This window comes from Henckelia pumila, unplaced genomic scaffold, assembly GCF_033568475.1.
Source record: "Henckelia pumila isolate YLH828 unplaced genomic scaffold, ASM3356847v2 CTG_485:::fragment_2:::debris, whole genome shotgun sequence".
NCBI classification, from domain to species: Eukaryota; Viridiplantae; Streptophyta; class Magnoliopsida; order Lamiales; family Gesneriaceae; genus Henckelia; species Henckelia pumila.
In genome coordinates, this window is record NW_027331844.1 from 12,666 (window position 1) to 30,000 (window position 17,335).

General features: G+C 38.2%; 1 protein-coding gene and 1 non-coding gene across 2 annotated transcripts; one reads left to right on the top strand and one right to left on the bottom strand.

Moving 5' to 3' along the window:
• Nucleotides 1-3,030: 3,030 nt before the first annotated feature.
• Nucleotides 3,031-3,136, bottom strand: LOC140872914 (small nucleolar RNA R71). The gene has a single exon (XR_012147934.1). It is a non-coding gene; the product is annotated as a small nucleolar RNA R71 (small nucleolar RNA).
• A 475-nt stretch (nucleotides 3,137-3,611) lies between these two features.
• LOC140872912 (uncharacterized) lies at nucleotides 3,612-12,794 on the top strand. The gene is made up of 9 exons (XM_073275835.1): nucleotides 3,612-3,779; nucleotides 3,912-5,139; nucleotides 5,397-5,459; nucleotides 5,565-5,761; nucleotides 5,936-6,432; nucleotides 6,607-6,710; nucleotides 12,104-12,159; nucleotides 12,454-12,555; nucleotides 12,708-12,794. Exons 1-9 carry the CDS (start codon nucleotides 3,612-3,614, stop codon nucleotides 12,792-12,794), a joined length of 2,502 nt encoding a protein of 833 aa, XP_073131936.1.
• Nucleotides 12,795-17,335: the final 4,541 nt, after the last annotated feature.

Sequence of the window (17,335 nt, forward strand, 5' to 3'; positions counted from 1 at the left end):
TTAAATAACTCAAACAGATGCGAGGAGCCAATGCATGCGGACTCGAACTACCCCGCTCACTCTAGTTCAACCAAGAATCATAACTCTCTGATACCACTTAATGTGAGACCTCGGTTCTAAACAACTAATCTCGGATTAAACAACAACTAAGCATACAAGATCCAAGACTAAAAGCAAAGAAAGAAATTTTTTTAAAAAAAGGGGGTGCGCTCGGTCTGCTAAAATCAGCAGACTGTGCGCCTCCAACCAAACAACCCACTAATTTGCTCAACAGGGGTTGCTCTCGGTCTTCTAAAAATAGCAGATCGAGCACGGCCAAGACAGCAAACCTTCTGGTTTGCTCAAGGGGGGGGGGGGGGGGGGGGCGCTCGATCTACTAAATACAGCAGACCGTTCGCACCCTGCTCCAGAACAGAAAACCAGAAAATCAACTATAATTTCAGCAAACTCGATTCCAACACATTCCAACCATAGTCATGCATTAAAAAAGGAGTTCTTCCAACTAATACATGAAGTTCTAGAGCTTAAAAACTGCTCAAAGTATAGAACATGCAACAACAACATTCAACCAGAAAACTCGCATAATCAATACAGCATAACGACGAAGTTCAATATCTAAACATGTTCCAACTTTACTAGGTAGACATGCTGACACGACTTCTAAACCGAGTCTCACTTCTATCCCTTGATCCCGAAGCTAACCATGCCTCTTCTGACTTGGTCCTGCCCCACCTGTTTCCAAGTACACATACAACACAAAGCAACAGCCGGATAAATCGGTGAGAATGGTATTCCCAATAAAAACAACATAACAAGTAATACATGTAATATCTCAACAACATGCTTTCAAGACAACATAATCAAATCAAGATAATGATATGCATGTCTTTAAATCGGGATATAAATTCTGATAAACGGGGGATTGTTTCTGTACTTTTGGGATCCCGAGGATGAGATCACGTAACGACTCACCGACTCTCTCAATCGAGGTAGTGCCACGTGATAGGAGTCGTTTTTCCTTGTTTTATTGTTTGTTTTATTAGTGTTTTGCATTCGTTCTTAGTCGTCTTGTTAGTGTTTTTCTAATTTTGTTTGCATTTAGTGTAATGTTGTGTGTTTTGTCTACTCCTATTGATTTGTAGTTAAATTTGAAGGAAAACAAAAAATAAATAAATATTTCTGGCTTCAAAAGGGGGTGCGCTCGGTTTGCAGAAAAGAGCAGACCGAGCGCTGGCATAATCAGAGGAGGCAGTGAGTTGAAGACTTTTGAGCGCTCGGTCGGTGAAAATATGCAGACCGAGCACTGGCATTATTTCCTCGGGCAGAAGGTTGGCCGACTTTTGGCGCTCGGTCGGTGAATTTTTGCAGACCGAGCGACCGCGCAGAATTTTGGAAACTATTATTTCGGGGGAGTTTTAAAAGGAAAGGACTCTGGGGGCAATATATATAGCATCTTTTCAGACGTTTTGAGGGTTGGAAAAACACAGCAAAGCACGGCGGAGGCGGCTCTGTAGATCGAAGTTTTTTCTTCTCGTTGGGAGTTCTTCTTCTTTACGATTTTTGAATTCTTTTGTTAAAAATTTTATTAGTTAGACTTTTATTATGAGTTGTAGTAGCTAAACTTTATTTTTTTGGAATTGAGGGGATCCTAACCCCGAAACATGTTTTTGTGATTGAATCGTTGGACAAATTGATTGATTTTTATATGAGTAATTGATTTTATCATGGTTTATTATTCTATGTTGAGGAGTAGCTAACTTTAACATAGATTCGTAAGTTGTGAATTGTTGTCGAGAGATAGATTCATGGTTAGGACGAGTGATAAAATCCATGGACTTAAAATATGCATAGAGATATGATATTTAGTACATGTTGATAACCATAGACCACCAGGTTGAAAGTTGTAGGAATTCAATGAACGCAAAGCAATCAGTAATGATAAATAATCAAAGAGATTTGATTGTATCATTAACTTGAATTAGATTGGCATAAACTCGAGAGAGACTGTCGATATTTCAGGAATTCTTGTCAAATCTATGAGTGTAAAAGTAATTTCAATTGTCCAGATTCAATTAGGGGGAAGGTGAACCGAGATTCCAACAAAACTTCTTCATATTATATTTTTCTGTGCTAAGCATTACTGTGGTTTATTTTATTTTCATTCAAGTAATTTTAAATCGAATTCTTTACTTTATAATTTTAGAATAATAACAAAATCAAATTTTCGTTACTTTGGGGTATAGAAATTAAATAATTGAATCATTGTGACGGAGTCCCTGAGGACGATACTCGTACTTAGTGCACTTTTCTATAACTTGAGTCATGCACTTGCGATAATTTTGAGCAGAAAAGAGATATTATTAAATTGAATTTAAGTGTTGGTATTTGCTCGATCAAGTTTTTGGCACCGTTGCTGGGGACTATTGATTACTTTGATTTTTCTTATTTTATTTTCTCTACTTCAATTTAATCACTATTTTCATCTGTGAACTGCAGGATTCTCTTGTAGTGCATGAAACATTCACTCAAAAGAGAACTCTTGCCTTTTGATCCAGAAATTGAAAGAACTTTTCGCAGAAGAAGAAGGAAACAAAGAGAAGCAATGGCAGAACAAGAACGACTACGTGGAGATGGAGAAGCAGAGAATATTGCACCACCTATCTACAGATCCATGATGGACAGTGCTTTGCCATTCATCGAAAATTCCAGACCAAGCATCATCAGGACAACTATAGCAGCAAATCAGTTTGAAATAAAGCCTTCCATCATTAAAATGGTGCAAAACACAGTCCAGTTTGGTGGGATGACAATCGATGACCCATATGCTCACCTGACAAATTTTCTAGAAATCTGTGACACTTTTAAAATGCAGGGAGTTTCTGATGATGCTATTCATTTGCGTTTATTCCCTTTTTTTTAAGAGATAAAGCTAAAGCATGACTAACAAATCTACCTGCAGGGTCCATCACTACATGGGATGATCTAGCAAAGGCCTTCCTGACTAAATACTTCCCACCGTCCAAATAAATGAAACTCAGAGCTGACATCACAACATTACTCAAGGTGAACAGGAAACACTCTATGAAGCATGGGAGCGTTACAAAGATCTACTGAGGAGATGCCCACATCACCAACTACCAGACGGTCTTGTGGTACAAACTTTTTATTATGTTCTTCCTCACTCAAATCGTACCATGTTAGATGCAGCTGCAGGCGGAAATTTGTTACGAAAATCACTAGAGGACGGATATGAATTAATTGAGGAGATTTCATCCAGTAGCTATAATCCTCAATCAGTAGCCGCTCAGCTAGAGGTCATGAATAAGAGGATAGAAGAGCTAACTCTAGGGCAGTCTGCGATGCATATTCAGGAGGTGTGATGTGAGAAATGTGGTGCTGAACACTTCACGAAAGATTGTCAAACTGGAAATCCATCATATCATCCAGATGGAGGAATGGTAAACCATGTAGGAAATCAGAATCGCCCCAGGAATTATCCATTCTCAAACACTTATAATCCAGGGTGGAGACAGCATCCGAATTTTTCATTGGGAGGACAGAATAATAGGCCATATGGGAATTAGAACTACGAACAAGAGCAGAATTAAAGAATGGAACAGATGATGCAGAAGTTCATATCATCCACTGAGACCAGAATGCAGAATCAGGATGCATCGATTAAGAACTTGGAAAATCAGATTGGGCAGTTAGACAAAGCGATGTCCAGCAGAGAGCTAGGTACTTTACCAAGTGACACAGAAAAGAATCCAAAGGAGCAGGTCAAGGCTATTTAATTAAGAAGTGGGAAGAAAATCGAAGGTGAGAGACAAAGAGAGAAAGAGTCAGAACCGTCTACACCAGGGACAACTGCAGGTAAGTACTCTAATTCTACACAACCACCCACATCACAGTCAAATATTGTTATTCCACCACCTTTTCCTGCAGCACTCAAGAAGGCCAAACTAGATTCTCAGTTTGCCAAATTCCTAGAAGTATTCAAGAAATTGAATATAAATATCCCCTTCGCTGATGCACTGATGCAAATTCCTAGTTACGCAAAATTTTTGAAGGAGATTCTCTCCAGCAAGAGAAAATTGGAGGAGCATGCAATGATTAGCCTAACAGAAAATTGTTCTGCGCTAGTTCAGAACAAGATTCCACTAAAGCAAAAAGATCCAGGGAGTTTTTCTATTCCTTGTGTTATTAATGATGTGCAATTTCAAAAAGTTTTGTGTCACTTAGGTGCGAGTATAAACTTAATGCCATATTTTGTTTTCAGGAAACTGAACTTGGGAGAGCTGAAATCCACCCGGATGTCGTTGCAACTGGCAGACATGTATATCAAATATCCCAGGGGAATAATAGAGGATGTGCTGGTGAAAGTCGACAAGTTCATCTTTCTGGTGGATTTCGTGGTGCTTGATATGGAAGAGGACTTGGACATGCCACTTATATTGGGAAGACCTTTCCTGGCAACAGGGAAAGCATTAATTGATGTCCAAAAGGAAGAGCTACATCTGAGAGTGGGAGAGGAGAAAATTTCCTTTGATGTTTTTAATGCACTGAAATTTTCACAAAATGATGAAAAGTGTTTTCTGATTGATGTTGTGGACTCACTTCTATATGATTATGTGCAGGATACATTTCAGGAACCATTAGAAGCCGCACTAATATCTCCTCATCGTGATGACATATTCAATGGGGATAAAAAAGAGATGACGGCTTACTTTAATGATAACCAGTCATGGAGGAAAGGTGGCAAGCTCAGACTCGAAGATCTTGGTGACCGGAAGGATTTAGTCCTCCAGAAACCAAGTCTTGAAGAACCACCAACTGTGGATTTGAAACCATTACCTACCCATCTCAAATATGTCTTTTTAGGTGAGAATGAAAATTTACCTATCATAATTTCTTCTTCTTTGACAGGTGAGATGGAGGCCAGACTACTAGACGTTCTCAAAATTCATAAGAGTGTGTTTGCCTGGAAGGTTGCAGATATCAAAGGCATTAATCCATCTATCTGCATGCACAAGATATTAATGGAAGAGAACATCAACCCCATGGTACAACCACAGAGGAGATTGAATCCCAAGATGCAAGAAGTGGTAAAGGGTGAAACGATAAAACTTCTGGATGCAGGTATCATTTATCCCATTTCTGATAGTGCATGGGTAAGTCCGGTTCAATGAGTACCGAAAAAAGGGGGAATAACTGTCATTAAAAATGAACAGAATGAGTTGATACCTACTAGGACAGTTACAGGTTGGCGTGTATGTATAGACTATAGAAAATTGAATGACGCAACCCGTAAAGACCATTTTCCCTCCCCTTCATTGACCAAATTCTAGAAAGGCTTGCTGGGTATGAGTTTTATTGCTTTTTAGATGGGTATTCAGGATACAATCAAATTGCGATTGCACCTGAAGATCAGGATAAAACAACTTTCACTTGCCCATATGGTACGTTTGCCTATAGACGCATGCCGTTTGGTCTTTGCAATGCTCCTGCGACTTTTTAGAGATGCATGAATGCTATATTTCATGATATGGTCGAACATTTTCTAGAAATATTCATGGATGATTTCTCCATTTTTGGTCAGTCTTTTGATGCATGTCTGAATAATCTTAACAGTGTTTTAATGAGATGTGAGGAAACAAACTTGGTACTCAACTGGGAAATTAAGTGTCACTTCATGGTGACCGAAGGTATTGTATTAGGACACCGCATATCGGAGCAGGGAATCGAGGTGGACAGGGCCAAGGTGCAAGTCATTCAGAATCTACCTCCACCAACGACGATCAAGGGAGTCAGAAGTTTTCTAGGCCACACCGGTTTTTATCGGCGGTTCATTAAAGATTTCTCAAAAATTGCAAAACCTCTGTCTTCATTATTAATGAAAGATACACCTTTTAATTTTGATTCCACTTGTTTGCAGGCGTTTGAATTTCTGAGAGAACGATTGGTAACTGCACCAATGCTGACATCACCAGATTGGGATCTTCCATTTGAGGTAATGTGTGATGCCAGCGACTCGGCTGTCGGAGCTGTACTTGGTCAGAGGATAGACAACGTATTCCGTACTATTTACTATGCTAGCAAAACTCTGAATGAGGCTCAATTGAATTATGCTACCACTGAAAAGGAATCGCTGGCTATAGTTTTTGCACTGGACAAATTTCACTCATACCTTGTACTCTCAAAAATCACTATTTACACTGATCATTCTGCAATTAAACACCTTTTGGCTAAGAAATATGCAAAACCTAGGTTGATTAGGTGGATTCTACTCTTACAAGAATTTGACTTAGAGATAAAAGATAAAAAAGGAGTAGAAAATATTGTTGCTGATCACCTATCTAGACTAGAATGCATTCCTGATTGTGCACAGAAGGATACTAAGGACATAGACGATTGGTTTCCTGATGAGAAGTTGTTTGCCATAGAACACTCACCGTGGTATTCTAATTTTGCAAATTACTTGGTCACGAGCTCACTCCCACATAATTTGTCTTTTCATCAAAAAAAAAAGTTTCTATCAGATGTAAAGCATTATTTCTAGGAAGAACCTTTCTTGTTTAAAATTTGTGCTGACTCTATGATCCGAAGATGTGTGGCGGAAAGAGAAATGACAAGCATCCTCAGTCATTGTCATGATCCTGAGGTAGGTGGCCATGCTGGGCCTATCAAGATGGCCGCTAAGATACTTGAATGTGGGTTTTATTGGCCCAATCTTTTTAAAGATGCACTACAAGAAAAATGGCAAATGAAAACGCTTTTTCCGCGTTGTTATTGGCACGAAAAAGCGTTGTCGTAGCCGATGTTGTGAAAGACCGCAATCAAAGAAAATGCGGAAAAAGCGTTGTCGTTTTGAGCAAAGACAACGCTTTTCGGTCAAAGACAACGTGGAAAAAGCGTTGTCGTATTTAGCAAAGACAACGTATAAAAAGCGTTGTCTTTGCTCAAAACGACAACGCTTTTTCCGCGTTGTCTTTGACCTGGTCTTTCACAACACTGGCTACGACAACGCTTTTTCGTAACTTTAACAACGCGAAAAAAGCGTTGTGATATTTAAAAAAGACAACGCTTTTTCCGCGTTGTCTTTTTTAGCAACGACAACGCTTAAACTACCTACGACAACATTTAAAAAGCGTTGTCTTTTCTCAAATAAAAACAAAAAAAATAAATTTTAATTCACAAATTTTCAATATTATAAATCACTCAATATTCAAAATTTTTGAAAATTAAATCTAATATACAGTATTTCAATGTTATAAATTATTCAAATATAACAAAAATCATTCAAATATAACAAATAATCGAATTCTTCATGTTCATCTCGGCCATGTGCGCTATGCTTTCTGCCTCAAACTGGAGTCGGCGATCAGACCAACTTTCAAAATGTTAAATCCATTTGGAGGACTGGGAATGTGCTGAACAATAGGAGCAAACAAGAATAAAATTTCAAAGTCATGGTTATGAATGGTACAATAAATCAAACATCAAAGAAGAAAATTAAAATGAAAACAAATACATAATCCGCATATTGAAAATGTGCTACTCATCATCCGAAAGCTCCAGCCCCGCATCATTTCAAGCAACCTTCTCTTTCTTCCTCCTAATACAGAAATAATATAGCTAAAACATTAATGCAATACATTAACCTTCAAAATTAATGTTACTTTAATCAAAAACTACAACCGAATCTCTTGTTACACAACTCTACCAGCCATTGAAAAACATGTGCTTCTACTGGAGATCTAAGACCAATTTTTCGGTCCACCAACATGTGTTTATGCCTTTAAATCTCTAAGCTCTAAAACCCTGCAATCACTGTTATTTTATTCAATATTAAATTTATTCATTTAACATATGTTATTCAAGATAAACAAGTCTATTTGAATCTTACTTGAGCCAGCAATGAACTTTTCACAAATTTGATGCCTTAATTTGATAGTGAACTAGAAGCTGGCACAGGCCACAGGATCACATCCAGCCTTTTATCTCTTACGGGCGAGCTTACTTGGGAATCAAGTTCTGATTAAAGCATTAAAGAGGGAAAAATAAGAGTTCAGTAAATGAATACTTAATCACTTGAAGCGCTTTTATATTTTTACGATGATATAAACACAAATTTATCAAATCTGCATGTCAAAGCATGTAATGGTGGTAAGCGACACGAAGTAATCGCCTTCGAAAAAAGATGATCATTTTCAATTCCATGCGATTTTCTATACAAAAATTGCAAGTGACCAAAACATAAGTTAATCAGGTACCAAATCACGTCGGTCCCTTCAAATAAACTTCATGGAGAGAAAAAAAAAAGAGAAGAAAACTTGACCACAAGCGAGGAAACTCTTGAAACCAAAGTTTCACTGTCACCCACCAGTGAAGCCTTATCTTTCAAGCAAATTTTCATTCCCAAAGAAACAAACCAAGCGAGGAAACTTAAAATTTCGGACTTTCCAATCAAACTCCAGAGATTCAATTTGTCCTGCTTTCGACATATATTTATCATTGATGACATTTCAACCTTACATATTTAGATTGCTACTACCATAACCAAAAAAAGAAAAAGTCCAACAAGGCTGTAAATTTGTAGTAGTAGTTGCAGTAACATTGTTGCAAAATTATCTAAGACCAAGTCCTGTCTAAGTCCAACCCCCCAAAAACATATCTCCCTATACAAACAAGAAAGCCACATGAGAACGAATATATAGGCTTAAAGCTTTGAATTTTCAGTGGCAATCCCATGAATAATTGACAACCTCTGAAGGAATAGATCAAATTCTTCATCCCTAGCCAGCATGATTATTCTAACATACTCTTGATCACTCCGGAATCGCCTCCCGATTCTCGTAAAATCTTGTGCCCTGTTAACAGTTTTTCACCGTCAAGGCCCTCCTTGAATTTCAACCATGAAAAAGCTATGAAATAACCATACATAACTTAGCAGTACATGTAACATGTTTCGTGTTTTAGTAATTCAGTTTTCGAAATAAGTATGCTACCAGGGTATGTTTCAGTGAAGTCTATGGTGAAATGGCAGTATTGTAGAGGGAACTTTGGGACACAAAAGAGTTTGTTGCATATTTTTAAAAAATATGCAGCTTAAGCTATAAATTAATGATATTCTATATAAATTATAAATTAACGAATTGTAACCCAAATTCAAGAATTACTTGGAAAAATATCACAATTAAACTATAAACAAATCAATCAAGTTCGAATCCAAACTTTAAGTTGAACTATGGTTTCGTTCCAAATTGTTTATTTTAATCTCGAATATGCTAAAAGGAGTAATTTACATAATGATTCTTTTGTTTACATCGATATTGTAGAATACCTTCAGTATTTTCTCGGTGGTGATCTTAGTTGATGGAAATGACATAGTGACTGGAAACATCGGACTTGGTGGCTGCATCTCTACACCTTTAATTTCCTGCTCAATTAAAACCACAAACCATAATTGTTCTGATTAAAGCAAGAAAAATAAAAAATAAAACAATGTACAGTATGAAACCTTAAAGGATTTAGCAGAAATCAGATTTCATCTAAAGACAATATACAAGAGAGGCAAATGAACAATCTTACCCAGCGTCAAACCAACTACGCAATCGGTAGTTTTTCGGCGGCTATTTTCAGAAAGAGAAAAGCATAGTAGTGGAGAAGATCGATTGAGTCAAGGGGAGAGACGATCGATTGAGAGAAGCGGAAAAACCAAGAAATGACCAGAAATAGCTCAAAGTCGCAAAAGAACAAGAAGACGCGCAGCTCCAGCTTCGAATGGGGCTCGACCATTTTGAGCCTTGGTCCGAGATTCCTCAATATTTTGGTATTAAATTGAAGACAAGTACAACCTATTACCTTTTATAGCTTCAATCGGTAGATTCCCGGCGGCTAGGGTGGCGAATCGACAACATGTAGTTGCTGCTAGGGTTTGGGGAGAAAGGGGATCGCGTGAATGGCTTTTGGAACAAGAGAGAAGGAAACTTACGTGTATGTATCTATTCAATGTATATGTTTTTTTTAAAAATAAAAAAGAAAAAAGAAAAAATATTCAATGTATAAGTTTGTCTCTCTCACTCTTAAAAAACACGCTTATTAACAACGCTTCAGATAAGCGTTGTCGTTGAGCTAAAAATAGCGGTCATAGACAACGTTTTTATTAAAAGCGTTGTTGTTGACAAAAAAAAAAGCGCTCATAGACAAAACTTTTAATAAAAAGCATTGTTAAAAGTCAACAAACGACATTTAACAACACTTTCACGATCAAAGCATTGTTGTATCTATGTTGTTGTTTCCATATTTTCTTGTAGTGATGTGCGTGCTTATGTTCTTGAGTGTGATAGATGTTAGCGGACAGGTAATATCTCAAACCGTCATGAAATGCCATTGAATAATATTATTGAGTGTGAGATATTTGATGTGTGGGGAATCGATTTCATGGGACCATTTCCAAACTCTTTTACAAAAAATACATTTTGGTCGCCGTCGATTATGTTTCTAAATAGGTAGAAGCTGAAGCTTTTGCAACTAATGATGCACAGGTGGTTCTAAAATTCTTGAAGAAAAATATTTTTAACCACTTTGGTACACCCCGTGCAATTATTAGTTGATGCAATCATGTATAGATCTCATGTTGATCAAGTGGTTAAGGATCCGTTGGAGATGCCAAGAGGACCGATTACGAGAGGTCGAGCTAAGAAATTCAAAGATGCGCTTCAATCGTTGATAATGGACTTTGGAATGCTTGAAGATCATTTTGAGGGATGCTATAATCTTATTGAAGTCCAAGGAAGTAAAGAAAGTGGAGGAAATATCAAAGAAAACACAAAAACAAGTGTCTTGGACAGTCACGCATGCACGCCCGCGCCATTCCACGAGCTCCCGCACGTGGATGCAATTTTAAAGTTTGGCGGACAGACCCTTATGCGCGCCCGAGCCTCCTTGACACGCTCCCGCGCCTGATCTGGTGTTTTCAAGTTTTTCTGGACAGAGTCCTATGCGCGCCCGCACCTGTTCACGCACGCCCGCGCGTCGATTCAGAAAGCTATGCGCGCCCGCGCCTGCTCACGCACGTCCGCGCCTGCACTTGTTTTCACACAGTTCGGCATGTTTGTGTGTGTGCGAGACTTTTTGATATTTTGGCATTATTTTCTATATTTTGAGTCTTTTAATTATACTAGGAAACTTTCTAGGTGATATATTTGATATCTTTAAGCTATATTTTGTGTTATCTTTTATTTTTGATTGTAAACTATAAATACTTTTGTTTTATTTCATTAATAAGATTTCAGATTCAGTTTATACAAAAATTATTGAAAATTCTCTCAAGAATTTTATTCAAAGCTTTGCTTTGTTCTTCAAATCAAACTTTCTCAGTTAATTACTTGGAAACGTTTGTCGATTGTTTCTCACTGAAGATTGTCAGATACAAGTTTATCTGAAGGTTTTCTTTGGTTTCAATTGTTGTGGTTTCTGTTGTTAATCGTACCGTCGATTAAAGGTGAAAATCCAAAACCCTATCAATTTTACTTGTTTCAAAGATTGGGCAAAACTTTGAGTCTTTTGTTTATTGGTTAGAGGGTGCGATTCAAATTGTAATCGTGTTTGCTAATCTTACACAACAAGATTCATATCATTTGGTATCAGAGCCAAGGTTTTGAATCAAGTAAGTACCTATCTTCATCTATCTCTGTTCTTCGTGTTCTTCATTCTTCATCTAAGTCTATTCTTTATAAAATTTCTGTGTCGTTTCTTTCAAACTTGTTATCCAAGTCTCGTGTCTTGTGCTACAAGTTATAAATTTCAAAAAAAAAAAAAGTGAAGAAAAGTAACTTGTGGCCAATTTCTTTGTCTTTATTCATCCTTGAAGCGAGTCAGAGTCAAATTGTCCATAAAATTTCCTACTTGTGTTTGTGCAATCTTTGTGGGTCAATTTTCAAGCGTCTAAAAGTTTTAAATTTGAAGGTTTGAATCTTATTCTACAAAGCAAAGACTCTCCATAAATTTGACTGAAAAAAAAGGAGTGCTTGAGTGATTCATTTGGAGTGAACTGTGAGAATTTGTGTGAGGAAGTTTATTACTAACGATTTTCTTGCAGGTACCATGAACCCCAATAAGGATGTTAGTGAGAGTATGAACCAAGGAATTTCCAAGGTTCAAATGGATGAGTTGATGGGGCAGTTGACTAGGGCGATGAGATCGGAGTTAGAACCTCTTCATGAGAGGATGAGTAAGTTGGAGGAGAGTAGTGGTAGTGGAAAGAAAAATAAAAATAGGAAGGGGAATGATTTTGATGACGATAAGGAAAGTTTTGATGAGAATTGGGAGGAGGAGAGAAGAGTACATAGGGGTAGACATAGGCGAGAAGTGGTGCGAGGAAAATATACGGAGGGTAGTAAGAAGGATGGGAATATCAGTAGTATTAAGATGAAAATTCCATCGTTTCAGGGAAAATCTGATCCGGAGGCGTATCTGGAATGGGAAAAGCGTGTAGAGTTTGTGTTTGATTTTCATCACTATTCTGATCTTAAGAAAGTGTGGTTGGCAGTGGTTAAGTTTGTAGATTATGCATTAATCTGGTGGGATCAATTAGTGACCACTAGAAGAAGATGTGGAGAACCGCCTATTGAGACGTGGGAAGAGATGAAGCGTGTCATGAAGAAGCGGTTTGTGCCTAACCATTATTATCGTGAAATGTACAGGCGTTTACAAACTTTGAAGCAGGGTCCAAGGAGCGTGGAGGATTACTACAAGGAGTTGGAGACCACGATGATTCGGACCAATATTGAGGAGGATAATGAAGCTACAATGGCCATATTTTTGTGCGGTTTGAATAGAGAAATCCAAGACCAAGTGGAGCTTCGCCATTGTTTAGATTTGGATGAGATGGTACAGACGGCCATGAATGTGGAACAACAGCTCAAGAGAAGAGGAGCTGGTCGATTTCCTTCAGGTGGAGGATCGTCGACTTCTTGGCATCCAAGCGTTGCAAAACGGGAGGACAACAAGCAAGGGTTAAAACCAAAACCTGACACCAGATCGGAGACACCAAAGCAAGTGGTTAAAGGTACATCTGAAACTTCTAATACTCGATCTAGAGATATTAAATGTTTTCGGTGTCAAGGTATTGGCCATATCTCTAGCCAATGCCCAAGTAAGAAATTGATGATTGTTAATGCTTGTGGTGATGTGGAGTCGGAGAGTGAGGAGGAAAGTTATGATGAAATGCCTGCGTTGGTAGATCCTGATGATGAGGATGGGTTTGGGGCTGTTGTTGGTGAGTTGTTGGTGAGTAGGAGAGCGTTACATGCACAACCTAGAGGAGAGGAAGAGAGCCAGAGGAAAAATCTTTTCCATACTCATTGTTTTGTAAAAGGAAAGGTATGCAGTCTTATCATTGATGGGGTAGTTGCACCAATGTAGCGAGTTGCGAACTTGTGGAAAAATTGGGGTTGTCTCTTTTGAAGCATCCTCAACCATATAGGTTGCAATGATTCAATGACTGTGCGGAGGTGAGAGTTAATAGGCGAGTTGTGGTGCCATTTTCTATTGGCAAATATGTTGACGAGGTCTTGTGTTATGTGGTCCCTATGCAAGCGTGTCATATTTTATTGGGTAGACCATGGCAGTTTGATAGGAGAGTGGTTCATGATGAAATTAAAAATAAATATTCGTTTGTAATGAAAAAAGAGTCCATTGTATTGTTGCCTATGACTCCAAAGCAAGTGTTGGAGGACCAAATGAAAAAGAAAAAGAGAGATGAGGCCAAAAGAAAGAGTGATCAAAAAAGTGAGGTGGCCTTAGAAAAAAAAATGATACAAGAAAAGATGAAAGTAAAATTGAGCGAAAAGAGGCTGAAAAATATATATATATAGCCCAAAAGAGTGAGTTGAGAGATGTTATGAATTCTAAAATTTCACTTGTGTTGATGATTTATAAGGAGGTACTCCTTAACACCAGTGATATAGCCGGAGATCTTCCCAGCATTGTTGCCTCTCTATTGCAGGAATTCGATGATTTATTTCCGGAGGAGCTACCTCAAGGATTACCACTGTTGAGAGGAATTGAGCACCAAATTGATTTGGTACCCGGGAGTGCATTGCCGAATCGTCCAGCTTATAGGAGCAATCCGGAGGAAACTAAGGAGTTGCAACGACAGGTAAGTGAGCTTTTAGACAAAGGTTTTGTACGTGAGTCGATGTCACCGTGTGCTGTTCCTGTATTGTTAGTACCTAAAAAAGATGGATCTTGGCATATGTGTGTTGATTGTAGAGCTATAAATAACATTACCATTAAGTATAGGCATCCTATTCCTAGGCTTGATGATATGTTAGATGAATTGCATGGTGCTTGTGTGTTTAGCAAGATTGATCTTAAAAGTGGCTATCATCAAATTAGGATGAGAGAGGGAGATGAATGGAAAACTGCATTCAAAACAAAGTATGGGTTGTATGAATGGATGGTTATGCCTTTGGGTTTGACTAATGCACCTAGTACTTTCATGTGTTTAATGAATCATGTTTTGCGTGCATATCTTGGGAAGTTTGTGGTTGTCTATTTTGATGATATATTGGTATATAGCAAAAACTTAGATGATCATGCGGAACATTTGAGAGTTGTTTTAATCACATTGCGTGCTGAACATTTATATGCTAACCTTAAGAAATGTGTGTTTTGTACAAAAGAACTCGTGTTTCTTGGGTTTGTTGTGAGTTCACAAGGTGTGACAGTTGATGAAGAAAATGTAAGTGCTATTCGAGATTGGCCAACACCCACTTCTATTGGTCAAGTTCGAAGTTTCCATGGCCTTGCGAGTTTTTACAGGAGGTTCGTGAAGGATTTTAGCACATTGGCGGCGCCTATGACTGCTATCATCAATAAAAACGTTCCATTCCATTGGGGCGAGGAGCAAGAGAAGTCTTTCAATATTATTAAGCAAAAGTTAATTAATGCTCATTTACTTGTTTTACCTGATTTTACTAATATGTTTGAAATTGAATGTGATGCATCAGGTGTAGGGATTGTAGGCTTTTTGATGCAAGGGGGAAAGCCAGTGGCGTATTTCAGCGAGAAGTTAAGTGGAGCGTCTTTGAATTATCCTACCAATGATAAGTAGTTCTATGCGTTGGTAAGGGTACTCGAGACATGCCAGCATTACTTGAGGCCAAAAGAGTTCGTGATTCATACGGATCATGAGTCCTTGAAGCATCTCAAGGGACAACAAAAGTTGAATAAAATACATGTCAAATGGGTAGCGTTCATAGAAACTTTTCCTTATGTAATCAAGTACAAGCAAGGTAAGGAGAATGTAGTGGCGGATGCATTGTCGCGAAGGTACATGCTCTTAACTACTCTAGATTCTAAGTTTTTGGGATTTGAGTATGTGAAGGAGTTGTATGCCAATGATCATGATTTTGGTGAGATTTATGTGTCATGTTTGCATGGTCCGAGGGATAAATTTTTCATGCATGATGGATATTTGTTTAAGGAAGATAACCTGTGTGTGCCTAAATCGTCCATTCGTGAGTTACTTGTTAGGGAATCACATGGGGGTGGTTTGATGGGACATTTTGGTGTGGCTAAAACTTATGATACTTTGCATGAACATTTTTATTGGCCACATATGAAGCATGATGTTGAGAATATTTGTGAGAGATGTGTAACTTGTAGAAAAGCTAAGTCTAGGACACAACCACATGGATTGTATACTCCACTTCCTGTTCCTAGTGAACCGTGGGTAGATATTTCTATGGATTTTGTTTTAGGACTACCAAGGTCTAAGAAGGGGAGGGATTCTGTGTTTGTGGTGGTTGATAGATTTTCTAAGATGACTCATTTCATTGCGTGTCATAAATCTGATGATGCATCTCATGTTGCGGACTTGTTCTTTAATGAAATTGTTAGATTGCATGGCATGCCTAGGAGTATTGTTTCTAATAGAGATACTCGTTTCTTGAGCTACTTTTGGAAAACATTATGGTGCAAGCTTGGTACTAAATTACTGTTTTCAACTACACGTCATCCTCAAACGGATGGTCAAACTGAGGTTGTTAATAGGACGTTAGGAACTTTTTTACGTGCTATAATTAAAAATAATTTGAGAAATTGGGAGGAATGTTTGCCATTTGTTGAGTTTGCATATAATCGTAGTGTGCATTCTACTACAAATTTTTCACCATTTATGGTTTTAATCCTTTAACCCCGTTGGATTTGATGTCTTTGCCTATGAGTGAAAGGGTTAGTATGGATGGAAAGAAAAAGGCTGAGTTTGTGAGAAATTTTCATGAGAAGGTGAAAGCGAACATTGAGAAAAAGAACTTGCAATACACAAAGCAAGCAAATAAAGGTAAAAAGAAGTTTGTATTTGAACCGGGTGATTGGGTTTGGTTGCACTTGAGGAAGGAGCATTTTTCGGAGAAGCGGCGTTCTAAATTGTTACCTAGAGGCGATGGACCTTTCCAAGTCTTGGAGCGGATCAATGACAATGCCTACAAATTAGATTTACCGGGTGAGTATAACGTCAGTGCTACTTTCAATGTTTCTGATTTGTCTCCGTTTGATGTAGGAGATGATCAAGATTTGAGGACAAATCCTTTTCAAGAAGATGAGGATGATGCGATCATGGATAGTTTGCATGTTGATCAAGTGGTTAAGGATCCGTTGGAGATGCCAAGAGGACCGATTACAAGAGGTCGAGATAAGAAATTCAAAGATGCGCTTCAATCATTGATAATGGACTTTGGAATGCTTGAAGATCATTTTGAGGGATGCTATAATCTTATTGAAGTCCAAGGAAGTAAAGAAAGTGGAGGAAATATCAAAGAAAACACCAAAACAAGTGTCTTGGACAGTCACGCATGCGCGCCCATGCCATTCCACGAGCGCCCGCACGTGGATGCAATTTTAAATTTTGGCGGACAGACCCTTATGCGCGCCCGCGCCTCCTTGACACGCGCCCGTGCCTGATCTGGTGTTTTCAAGTTTTTTTGGACAGAGTCCTGTGCGCGCCCGCGCCTGCTCATGCGCGCCCGCGCGTCGATTCAGAAAGCTATGCGCGCCCGCGCCTGCACTCGTTTTCACACAGTTCGACGTGTTTGTGTGTGTGCGAGACTTTTTGATATTTTGGCATTATTTTCTATATTTTGAGTCTTTTAATTATACTAGGAAACTTTCTAGATGATATCTTTGATATCTTTAAGCTATATTTTGCGTTATCTTTTATTTTTAATTGTAAACTATAAATACTTTTGTTTTATTTCATTAATAAGATTTCAGATTCAGTTTATACAAAAATTATTGAAAATTCTCTCAAGAATTTTATTCAAAGCTT